The sequence below is a fragment of the Cupressus sempervirens genome, chromosome 3 (assembly GCF_028749045.1).
Source record: "Cupressus sempervirens isolate cs-2001-9-10 chromosome 3, ASM2874904v1, whole genome shotgun sequence".
NCBI classification, from domain to species: Eukaryota; Viridiplantae; Streptophyta; class Pinopsida; order Cupressales; family Cupressaceae; genus Cupressus; species Cupressus sempervirens.
Window position 1 is genome coordinate 697,352,996 of NC_143120.1, and position 12,937 is coordinate 697,365,932.

General features: G+C 37.9%; 1 protein-coding gene across 6 annotated transcripts in view; it reads right to left on the bottom strand.

The window, feature by feature from the left end:
• Positions 1–12,937, bottom strand: part of LOC149568649 (uncharacterized) — a 240,319-nt gene that overhangs the window by 131,051 nt on the left and 96,331 nt on the right. For all 6 annotated transcript variants that reach the window (XR_016362597.1, XR_016362596.1, XM_089821524.1 and 3 more), the window contains exons 11-14: positions 4,720–4,788; positions 4,426–4,572; positions 4,182–4,258; positions 3,491–3,763 (exon numbers count right to left, since the gene is read on the bottom strand). Coding sequence is in view for 4 of the 6 variants with exons in the window: in XM_089821524.1 (XP_089677650.1) it covers positions 3,491–3,763; positions 4,182–4,258; positions 4,426–4,572; positions 4,720–4,788 (566 nt within the window). In the remaining 2 variants the exon portion in view is untranslated. The remainder of the gene's footprint in view (positions 1–3,490; positions 3,764–4,181; positions 4,259–4,425; positions 4,573–4,719; positions 4,789–12,937) is intronic.

A 12,937-nucleotide genomic window follows, 5' to 3' on the forward strand; every position in this document is an offset into this window, starting at 1 on the left:
TGACATCAGAACATGTATTTTGAGGTCTCTCTCTTGCATTTTGACCTTTAAACATTCAAGCCTCTCCTTGGCCATCAATAATTCTTGCACATATAGCTCCGGGCACCAAATGCGAGGAGTTGAAGTAGGGTTGTACATAATAGGGTCCATAAAGTTACTGCTGCCACATAACAGATTACTATCACCTATATGAGAAGTAGCATGTTTTTTACGGTTTATCCCCTACTTGACCACCTTCTGACATTGTTGTTTTTTCCTTTCTTGTGACCATTTCATGTGGGCCAATCTCCATTTTAGAATCCCTTTAAATTGTTTGACATTGACCCAAATATATTTTCCTATGTTGCCTAGTGAGGCAATTTTTACTTGCCCCAGATGGTTGGTTTCAATGTGAGCAAGGATGTTCTGACCATTTTTTGTTAGCGATATTATTTTTTGTTCCATTTCATGTTTTTCCAGTGGAAATTTACCCATTGCTACAAGATGAATCAAAAGAGACAAAAGCAAAGACAAGGAATGAACAAGAAAAGAGAGATGACACACCTTCAAACTGTCTGAAACAGAAAAAAGGTGTATTAAAAAAAGAATCTCGATAAAATCCTGTCACCGCAGTTTCCTGTCTCTCTTCTTTGAAAGGTTGGAGTGTGGGACCCTGTGTGGGCTTTTGTCTCCTACCTCGGAAAACCTTGTTGTTTGCTCAAACCTTGGCTGGTTACCAAAGCCAGACCCTCCACTGCTTTCCTTTTCTGAAGAGTGGGGCCCTTGGTGGTCTTTTGTCTGCTCCTACAGTTGAAATCACCCCTTATCGCTTGGTGTTCCCCACGCGCCCTTTTTCCTCTGCTGTCCTCGTTCCTCGTTCAACATTGCTGCTATCAAATCTTCCCTTCAAACAGAATCTTCCCTCATTCAACACTGCTGCTGCCCTGCTGCCCTCGTTCCTCGCTCCTCGTTGCTTCTTGTCTCAATGCAGTTAATACAATATAATTATACTATCTCACAATATAATAATTATATTACCGATATAATTATTATATTATCAATCGCAATAATCAAAATAATTATTGTGATAATCATATTATCACTTTATCACAACCGTTATAATATCTAAGTCGGCCAAGAAGGGATCCAACCTAGCTACAAAAAATCAACACTCCCTCTTAGCTAGGGCGGATTCCTTTTGAACAACCAAGTCACATGATCTCAACCGTAACAATTGTTGGTCCATCATGACTTACTACCACAGAAGGAGATCAGATAAACCACAAGTGCTAATTGTCATCTCAACATGATGTTCATCATAGCTACTACCAAAGGGTGAATAAGCACAACCATGTAATGACAAGAAGTCTCATAATCAGAGATAGAGGAAACTTCATTCTCATGCTCATCATAAAAAAATTGACAATGATAAGATCTGTCAGAAGAAAGTAAATTATCCAAGAGAGGTTCTTCTAGGCAGATATCTTCAGAGTTGGAAGAATTTGGAGAATGTATTTCGGTAAGGGGCAAATATTCAAGACCAGCTTCATGCAATGCACAGACTCTCTTGGTATTTCTAGAGTCGTGCTTTTATCAGACGTATTGGCATAGTCTGATCCCTTACAGATATAACAGGTGGGCTGGAATTCTCTCTTCTTAACCCTGTGTTTCTTTCTGAGATAGGATCTTTTATACATAGGTTTTTAGGAGTAATCCCCTTTCTCAGGTTTGTACTTATGGCATTTCCTGTATTTGCCAAATTTCCTTTTATTGGGTTACTTTTGATGAGAATAGCCATAATCTTTATGCAAGCAATGGCAAACACCTTGTTTAAGAAAAGGAAGAACAGATTTCTTTTGTTTTCTTTCCTGCTTTTTGGAACAAAGTTCATTTAATTCCCGAATATACTGAACCATCTGTGGGAATGTGACATCATTTACAGTCATATCTGGAAGTGGAGCATTCAAGACACTAGTCAGAATTTTCTCCCTATAATACATTTGGAGTTGAAATGGAAATCCATCCAAGCACTTTATTAATCTGACCAGACATATAGAAATTCACATATTGCTCCTTATAGTATTCTTCAAAATAATTCATATTACAGAGCTTGTTTTCTTTAAACCTAGCATAGGCAGCACCCTTCTCATTGTCATGCTGTCATGATCTTACTTTGCAAGCTAAGCATGAGGGATGACCTTATATCAAGAGAGAATTGAATAGCAGGTGTTTCACTCTGAAACATTGAATATTTAATTACAGATGTTATAGTGGAATAAGACTCACATCAACACTTCCCAAATAGACACCCTCACCATGACAGAAGAAGAAAGGAGAAAAATAATACCAATTGAGAGCGGGTTTTTAAAATGCATTGCTAAATAAGAAAATGAAAGAATGACCAAAATATAAAACAGACTTCAAGCCAGTTTTGCACTATATCAGGAAAACACGACATTTGTAAATAAGTTTACAAGTGCAAGCATTCCATCGAGAAGATTGGTGAAGTGTGAAATGTTTAGATACTTCAAAAAAAACATTGAAGAAGTAGCTAATAGATGCAAGCAAACCATTAGAAGGAATTGGAAGAGATGTTGAGAGCTACAACCACTCCAACAACATTAGTTTCACATGCAAAATAGGCTCAACTTCAGCTGCAATGCATGCATGTGTTTTTGGGAAAAGTTGAAGACAGTGTAAGCCAAAGCAACAAAATTGTGGGTTCAAGTGCAGTTGAATGGATGTTCAGAATGGGATCTTTACTTTCTTTAGTGAGTGACTTAGGTTTTAACTTAAAATACATGCAACTATAACCAGCAAGCATGGCTATGCTATCTATATGTCATTTAAACTATATTAAGGTCCTAAATAACTAATATTGTGAGGAAGTTCGGATGTACACAGCTTAATGTAAAGTGTCAGGTAATCAGTGATGTGATTTATAAGCAATGAATTACAATGAATTGTTGGTGAATGGACACTTCAATGGTTGTGTCTTGTAACAAAAGATGTTTGCAAACAAAGAAGATAAGCCTTAGATCAGGATTAACATGAAGTGAAAACTATTAAAAATCAGTAGATTTCTTCATGCAGAAAATAGGAAACCTAGTTAAACGCTTAAATATATTTTGCCTTCAGTATATACAAAATAGTATCCAGCATGTAGATGATGTGCTGTTGGAAATTACTCATTCTAATACATTTAAGTTTAACAGATAGGCTGGAATTACTACTGAGAACCTCACCAAACAATTGAAAGCATCGATGTCCTCTTATACAAAAGAGCTAGAAAGAAAACTAAGATTCTTCCTTTTCTGCAAAGGTCCCCCTCAGTGGTTAGGGGGAAGCACAACTAAGCAGAACAGCCAACTCTGGACACGAAGAGATAGCTCTCAAGCATGGCTTATTAGTTATCAGCCAAAATATTTCAATTATGTGACAGCGCACTACTTATTTAGAAATTGCATATTCCATAATTCTGACAAATATAAAATTAAAATTCAAGTTTAACCTGTCTCCATCTCCCGGTCCCACTTTATAAGATGCAAGCACATGTTCCGGAACAAGTGGCCCACTTAAGACTCTGTGACCATGTACAGGACTATGGAAAATGTCCTCTCTAAGCTTGCAATCTTTATCAGAAATCTTCCTTCTAACCTTGGAACTATCAGAATAGTCCTGCTGTATCTGCATAGTCTCCAATCCTGAATTCCAAGGCGTCATAGACTCCTTCCCACTTGGGCTGCATGCATTGTTCCCATCATCAATAACATCAAAGGATTCCCTGCAAACAAAAGGAATCAGTTCTATGCCAAGAGATATCATAAAATAGCATGTATCTCTTACTTTGATAACAATAGGAGTATGATTCAAAACTAGTATGCATAAACTTCTAAAGTAAAACCATACATTTGCAAGAACAATTCAAAATGAAAATTAATTAACCGTTAAAAAGATAAATGACAACTATTAAACTCATAGGAAATTTATTTGGCCCAAATAATCATGAATCCATAAGAATGGCATATAATATACAATTGAAACAATAAGGAAATTTCATAAATTCTTCGGAGAAAGTTAAATCCATGATAGGTTTCCTTGGCTTTCATTGGAAAAAATAAAAGAAAGCAAACAATCGACAGATGAAAGATGAGACAAAAATACATAGGCTTAAGTAAAAACTGTCAGTACAGAAGACATACTTGAGAAAATTTGCTGCCTGAGGTGATAAAGGAGAAGAGAGAGAGGCTGGCTGAACACATCTATCATCATCTCCATCCTGCCAAATCTCCATTTATCAGGTTACCTGGGAAGCATTTCTACTTTCATCCACAGGGTGAAAGACAAAAATTCACATTATATGCAAGACAAATGATTAAGTATTGATTTAGTATCTGCCCCAATACTTCTTGTCCATCGTCATACGTAATGTCATTATGTACTTACCTTAAAAGCTGACTCTATTTTACGGGAATGAATGGCCAATGAAGGGTCAGAGCTTGGCACCACTTCCATTGATTCCAATTTTTTTCCGGTGGGTTTCGAATCAATTGGATGTTCCTCTGAAGAAGGAACTTCGTCATCATCTTCAATCTAACAGAATAGAAAGGAAAGTGTGTTATACCAGGCACAATATCACGATGTAGGAAAAGCAAAAGTAAATTCTACTTGGTCAAGAATGACTTACTAAATTTGTGTATGCAAGCAAATATAAGGATGCAAAGTTTCTTTAAAACATACCAAAGCAGCCCGTGCCTTCAAATCCTCTAAATTGAAATTCCATTCACTGATCCCACGGATGTATTGGTTCTACACAAGATATTTACTTTGGTATATTAGAACCAGTATAACTCTCTCCAGACTTTAATTTCTAATTTCATCTACCATGTTAGAATAGAAAGACAAATAAAACATTTTAAATATGTAAGATATTGAGTTACACGGAGAGGAAAATATTATTAACACAAATTATGTAAAAAACAAGACTGCTCTCCTCAAACAATCAGCATTATAAAATCATTGGCAGAGAAAGATAACTCACTCACTCCTGAATTTTTCAAGTTTGAAACCATCCAATTCGTAAATCATATCAAGAACAAAGCATATACTTGGACATAGATGAAAACAAGAAAACATCCACACATATATGTATTTTTCTTGAAGAATAGAAAATGCATGTATTCCAAAGCAAAAGACAGCTAAGATTAGAAGCATTATCACTGCTTGTTATTTATTTCATCAAGGATGAGAATTCATGAAGGACAAAGGGTATTACGAGACCTTGTGAGCATTATACTACAGATTTTCTTACATTGAAAGGGGTACCAGATAAATAGTTTCACAGTTCATGTTGCTATTTATATCAGGCAGTTTCTTGTCACAACAGGTAGAAATCTCTAGACTCAAAAGATGCAGTAATTCCAAGATCAATACAAGGTGGATTCCAATATCAATAAAAGGGAGACTTAATATCAACATGAAAGATGATTGCAGGTTCAAGAATCAACATCAAATTTCAAAACCAAGGGCAATTTCAAGTGGCATGCCAATCAAAAGAAGAGGTTTAAAGTTTCAAATCAAGATGAAAATGGAGCTGCAAGTGCAATGGCATAAGTACTTTGTTAGACTGGAATCTTCATCGTAGATCTTTCTTGCACTAATGTTTTTCACCTTCTAACTTGTCAGGGCACCATGTTTCATAAAAATATCACCTTAGACACTAAATTCAAAGCTTCATGTCATTTCCCCACCATTTATACATATGAGATAGGTAGAAACTGGAATGATTATCCTTCAAGTCCTTGATCTCTCATCACTGCGATATTACATTCAGGAGTGCATACTAGACATGGAAGAGGAATTTTCTTGCACTTAGCCATTTTTTCAACATTTTCATATTACGCACGGAAGGGAAACACAAATATGTCGTTGATATTTGGAAAAGCACCATGCAAGTGTTTGGAGGCGCAAACATCCATGAGGAAAAACACAATATCCCTGGCATAAGAAAGAAAGTTTCATTGTGTGGACAGTAATGGAGGAAGCGTGAACTTATGCCTTCACTGCATACCAGGAGGGTTTGAAACTCATGCCTTCACCGCACAACAGGAGGGGTTGAATCAAATAATAGAGAAAGGCAACATTTTAGATATCGTATGGTTGAAGGAGCAAAAGAGGGTAAGAAGTGAATGTCATCAAAGCAGAGACAAATCATACACGGAGGTCGTCTTGAAGATCACAAGTAGAGGGAAAAAGCAGATAAGATAAGATAATGATATTAATGTCCAACAAAAGGTCTATGGGACTACAGGATTACAACAATGAGACTGCCAACAGCAAGAGCACACAAGGGTGTCCGAAAAATAAAAACAAACAACAACAAGAGAAAGCAAAAAGAAAACCAGAGAAAAGGCCAAGAGAGAGACTAGGAGTCCTTTCTAGGCAAAAAGAAATCAGTAACTGAATGATAAGTATGCGGAAGAGTAAAGGCCCTGCTCTATCTGTGACCACTCATAGAGGAATGCCACTGGTGCAAATATCCGGTCCGGGATCTGACACATCTGGAATGCCTGGTAGATCTAGTGCAGCTAGAAGGCCTTTTCACACCATGCAAAGGAGATAATGGGGTGAAAAAGGCAATAATGAATAGTGTAGACGAGTGTCAATGCGAAAGTAGTGATTGGATCATGCCATCACAAAGCATAGTGGCCTCCAGAAGATAAAGTGCGAGACAGTGCTGATCATAATAGCTAAAGAAATCATAGAGCAAGAAGCATTCCCGAAACAGACAAAAAAATCTCCCTTTGATCTCATAATAAATGGGGCAACAGAAAATGAAGTGTGTCTCAGTCTCCACCTCACCCGAAGTACAAAGCCTGCAGATCCGCTCTCCATTGCCGATATGATGGTTAGTCTAAACCCAAAGATGATGAGAACAAACTCTGAAAGACCCCAAAGAGATACGCAAAGCATGAGACCACCTCCAGGAAAGATAGCTTGGACAAACAATAATACCATTAGATATCTCCAAAAAAAATGAATGGGCATTCATCCTGAATCGTACATCCTAAGAGAGACCAGCGGCATTGTAGAGAAGAAGTCAGGGGAAGGAGTAATGTTGTAGAGCAAGAGAGGAGTAGGGAAGCTAAGATAGTCATCCGGTAGAAACACAAAAAGCCCTAACGGTTTGTTTCTTCCGTGGAAAACAACTATCCACAAAATTGTTATGCAATCAACAAGAAAACACACTTAGAGGAAAAAGATAGCAAACAATTTCAATAATAGTGGTATGAATATGAGTCGGAATGCACAAGTATTGCCCTTCGGTGTGCAAATTGCAAGCCACACTGACACAGGCAAAAAGAAAGTAAGATTGAAAGTATAAGAGCAGATGGCATCTACAATTTCTTCCAACGATTATGTAATGCCTCAAACCATAACCTTTGAAGGTCTAAATGGGTTAGAATGCGGAACTGGTGGCAGGAGATGTGGGAGAGTGATCCAATAAAAGAAAGTTTAACATGGGCTCAAGTATAGTGGGTGATTCAAATGCCCATTTTTTGTACTAAGGACTTCGAGGCTCCCCTGCAAGCAATGAATAAAACATATAACAAGCACTTGAAAATCAGCATAGTCCCCTACCTTGGTTGCGATGTCCAAATTACATTCACTGCAACAAAATTTACAAGGGTATTTGGCATACCTAGCAAGGGGCATAAGATTGATCTAAAATTTTAAAAAAAGGAAAAAAAAAGCCCAGAGGCAAAAGACTTTTATATACAATTGATAGGCAGGGACGAGCTCTCGCAAGTAGAGAAAGACTCTATCAAGAAGTCTTCCCAATGCAAAGGAGTGAAGAAGTCCTTCGTTAGAGGACACTGGCGATGCCTTATGGATGTGGTCAAGAGCAAACTCACCGGATCCATGTAACAAGTGGTCAGGCATATGACAAGACAGGATTATAATCTGAATGCATGAACAAATTTATGACTTTGCATCATAAGACCTTCTACATGCCACATTATGTTATAAAGTTGTTCCTTGACACGACACTTAGACAAATTCCCAAGGTATAGTTGAGGTCAAGCGACCTATAGTGCCTAGAGAACCTCTAATCATGCGATGGCACTACTTAGACACACCAAGAGGACAAAAGGTAGCCACAGGCCAAAAGCGGTCAGGGTAGGAGGTGGACACAAACTCTGATCATGGAAATATAGACACTAAATGCCAGGACACATCAGCCAGTGAGAATGCCACAAAGGATGGGGATTGCTCTCAGGCTTTAGGAAAGGATGAGGTTGAGGAAGTTACTGAGCCTCCGATATTATTTGCATGACCTATCCTTTTTGCTACGCATATTTGACCCCCACTACCAGCATAGCCCTCATTCCTACTTTTGGCCAAGTCAAAACACCCATTGAGATGACTCCAACTGTAGGACAATACAGAGAGCCCCCATGATGATGCCTGAGATTACTCAAGGACAGACAGTAGTAGTTGTGGTTCTAGCGTCTTAGTCTTCACCACCCATAGCAACACCCAAGGAGGTCAAAGTTATGGAGATTCCTAAGGGAAAGGGCAACGAACCACGTGAGCTACAAGTCAAACTTGAGGTAGTAGGGTTAAATGCTGTGGTGAAAGTAGATGTTGCATTGTTGGTTGAGTTGATGAGGTATAGTTAGGTGGTTGTCGTTGAATCGAGAGGTGAGAGTTCCAGGCAAAGACGTCCAGTAGAGGGACATGTGAATTACTTGATGCAGTAGTTCCAAATCACACTAGTTGCAGGAGGACCTTCTATTCAGTCACCCTTGTAAGGATACCTTCAAGGGTTATGGAGTCAAATGATGCAGGGAGAGGGAAGATAGCAGCACCTACGACCAGAGTTGATACGACAGCGAAAGGGTGTCCTACATGACAGATGAAGGGATTAGCTAGAGTTGAGAATCCTCATGCCATGGTACAGATACAGGAGCAGGCAAGCATAGAGCCGTAGAAGGGTATTCCTAGTGAAGATATTGAGGCTTATTTAGCATACTGATAGTTAGCGGTCGTCAGATAGTGGTCACAACATAGGCAAGGACCATAGAGGCTGCTGTCAAAGAGTTGGAGCATGTCCATGCATTTATGCAAGTTGGTTGTCCCTCTAACATCACAACTTGTTTTGAGGCAAGAGGATGGCCCACAATAAAGACTCCTGAGATGTCTCAGAAGTGGACTATTGGAAAGACAATGGTTGAGAGCCTCACCCTTGTGATAGCAGAGGTGTACAAGGACACCTACTATGCTCAGCAATGAAGTGAGGTGAATAGGGTAGTTGCAGAGTGATCTCGGGAGGAGATGGCTACCCACCTAGCCACCCAACATTCAGATTGGGAGAAAGAGCGAGCAGCACTCATGAACCAATTGGAGGCAGCTACAAAGGATAAGTGCATGTTGGAGACACAGTTGGTCGAAGCTATAAAAGAGTGCAAGGGAAAAGAGGTCAAGCTAAGGAATATTGTAGTAATGTTGCAAGAGTCAGTAGAGGCACAAATGAAAGTCGAAGCGGATTTGGACGCGCGGACACAACAGGTGTACCAGTTGCAGGTGAAGAAACCATTGGCAGCTCTGCCAACTCCAGGGACGGTTCCTTCATCTTCTTTTTAGTTGTCTTCTCTTCTATATATAATGTAAAACATTTTCTCCATTTTGTTTGTTGTCGTCAGGAGATGACACATTCTTTTTGGGGGGGATGATGTTGTTGGGTAAATTATGTTTCCGGAATAATTAATCGTATGTTAGCAAGACCATTACCGAAGGCGTTATGACACAATGGTTGAATCGTAACCCTTCGAGTACTATTTGTATACTTGTCTTGAACGAGAAAGATATCATTCAGTCTTATGTATTGTGATGTGATGTACTAGAGATAAACATTAATGGAATGAGCAATCTAGTTTCTTAAAGGTGTTACATATCTTTCTATGTTATGTTCTCCCATTATTGCTGCAGCAAGTATCAAAACTAGTTTACTCGTGACAATAAACATAGAGAAGGATTTTTCCATTTTGGAAAAAATCCTTTCCCTTAAGAAATTCCTCTTCTTGGGCACAAATGGAGTACAAAGAAGAATTTGTCCACCTTTAGCCACATTTTGATCAGCTACCTTAGTCGCTCATTCCACCGAATTTAGACTTTGATACTCTTTGTTTCTCTTAGTTAGTGCTCATTCATTGCCAAAAAATAGACTTACTAACTATAGTAATTTTGTCCGAACACAAAATTAGGCTAATTGGAGATACCATGAAATCTACTAAAAATACTAAGTTTGTCCAAACACAAAATTAGGCCAGAATATGACAGTGAAACTAAAAAGAGAAATTTTCTAAAAATATTAAGTTTCACTTTTTAGAGTCAAGGAAATGACAATCAATTGTAGACTTAACACAAATCATCAATGTATTGCAAGGATCTAGAGATGATACTAACCACAAAATACTTGCCTTATTCAGTGTAATAGGAGAGCCATTTGCAATGGGATGATGTGCGAAAATGATTGCTTACATGCCCACCTATGTCTTCCTGGCCGATATCTCCTTCGGCAAAAATGTATTCTCAATTGTCATTTCAGCATCACAAAACTTCCTTTTTAGAGTCAAAGGCAAAAGACACTCAATTACATACTTAGCACAAACCATCAATGTATTTCAAGGGTCTGGAGATGATACTAACCACAAAATACTTGGCTTATTCAGCATAATAGGAGAGCTATTTGTGATGGGGTGATGTGCAAAAATGATTGCCTACACACCAACCTATGTCTTCCTAGCCAAGATCTCCTTTGGCAAAAATGTATTCTCAACTATCATTTCAGCATTATCACCCCCATGTGATTAAATGTGCTTCTATCTTGGCAGAAAAAGTGTTAGGTTATATGTGTTCTAAACAATTTTACATTTGACGTTTAGGTTTTCGGTTTTAACTTTTGAAATATCAAATTTGTATGGTTGTTGGAATTTTTAAGTTTTAATTTTTACTTTAAATGTTCATTTAAATTTTCTAGTTTTTAAATTGTTATGAATTATATCTAAGCTATATAATATGTTTTCCAGATATCAAATCTGAGAAATGGCGCTCTATGCAAAACTTTCGGTGGCTAGGGTTTTGTCTAGTGTAACGTGACTCGCCACAAGTCGGGCAAGTCACATGAGTCAGCAAGTCACCACCTGCTTGCCGAGTCAGAATGACCCATGACCCGTGAGCGACAGGTCAAGTGACGTGACTCGCCTGACTTGTGGGTCACGTCATGACTTGCGGGTCACAAGCCACTTGACCTAGCCGCGGCAGCAAATGCCCAGTTGGGTTAAAAAATGACACAAACAATTTTTTTTTAATATTATTTTTGTTCTCTGTTATGCTTATAACCCTAAAAGGCCTTTCATAACACTCTTTTGTGAGAAGAAAGAGAGAGAGGAAGAAGAGAAATAGAGTGTCATTGTTTTGCAACCAGCTGAAAGAAGAGGAGAAAAACTTGCATTTGTGACATTGGAGCTTGCATTTGGATCATCAAGGAATTTATAGGAGCTCTTCTCAACACTTTCCAAAGCATTTGAAAGAGGTAAGAGTTGATTTTTTAGATTTTGATGATTTTTTTCTCTATGCTTATGGGTTTTTTGGATGATTTTTTTTGTATGTTTATGGGTTTTTTTTTTAACTTTAGATCTTCATAAAACACAATACTTAATTGGTAATATTTGGTCTAAAATGTATTATTGCAGCAACTTTTACATTTTTCCTTACTCGTAATGGCTCCTGCAGGTAAAAAAACCCAAGCTCTCTAAAGGCAATAAAAAAGATGAGTGTTGGAAGTACACCAAAGACTATCCAGGTAGAGCTAGAACTCAAACAAAATGCTTATTTTGTAAAACCGTTAATAGTGGGGGAATAAATAGATTGAAATACCAAATTGCTGGCATATGTGGTCATGATACTGAGCCTTATAGAGCTGCAACTGTTGAGGCTCAACATTTTTGTTATTTTGCCTTAGAAAAATATGAACAAGAAAAGGAATTAAAAAAAAACAATTAGCAAAGTTAGCTCAGATTGGTTCCAATTCCCTTCCACGCTCATTTGGAAATGTTTCTAAATCAGTAGGTTGTGTTGGAGAAGGTTCTTCCCTTCCCCCCTGTCGTCCTAGTGTTTTTGCTAGTCGTACTTCTTCTACATCTATTCCTTGCACGGCTAGTGGTGTTGCGGCTGCTGCCTCTTCTAGTAGTACTAGCTTTACCTTTCGTCCTAGAGTCAGAAAATCTAGGTTGGACAATTTTTTTGTACCACGTTATACTCCTGGTGCACAACCTTCACTTGAGAGCTTGGGCTGGAATAAGGAGATATATGAAGCTGAAATAAGAGCAATTTGCAAGTTTTGGTTTTTCTGCAACATTCCATTTATAGCAGCTAGGTACTTCAACTTCATTTATATTTGGTTGTTTTACATTTTAAACTTTTAAGTTTTAAAATTTAAATTCACTTTTATAATTTTAACTTGATGTTGAAAATTTGAAATATGCTAAATTAAAATATTTTTATGAATGTAATAGGACTCCTTATTGGCAAGGGATGATTGATGCAGTTTCCATCTGTGGTGTGGGGTTTAAAGCCCCCACTGAAGATGAGTTGAATGGCCCCCTCTTACTAGATATGGTTGAGGAGATGAAACTTGAGTTGGAGGACCATAGAAAGATTTGGAGCCAAAAGGGGTGTACTATTATGACGGATGGATGGACAAATAGGAGGAATAGGACCCTCCTAAATTTTCTTATTTCTAGCGGAGGTAATTCATCATCCTCTACTTTTTTAAGTCTAAAATTTAATGTATTATTGAATAGCAAAAATTTTGTTTTATTGACTACTGATTCTTGAATGATAATTATTTTTTTTAATTTCCACTTTCAGGATCCACCATGTTTTTGAGGTC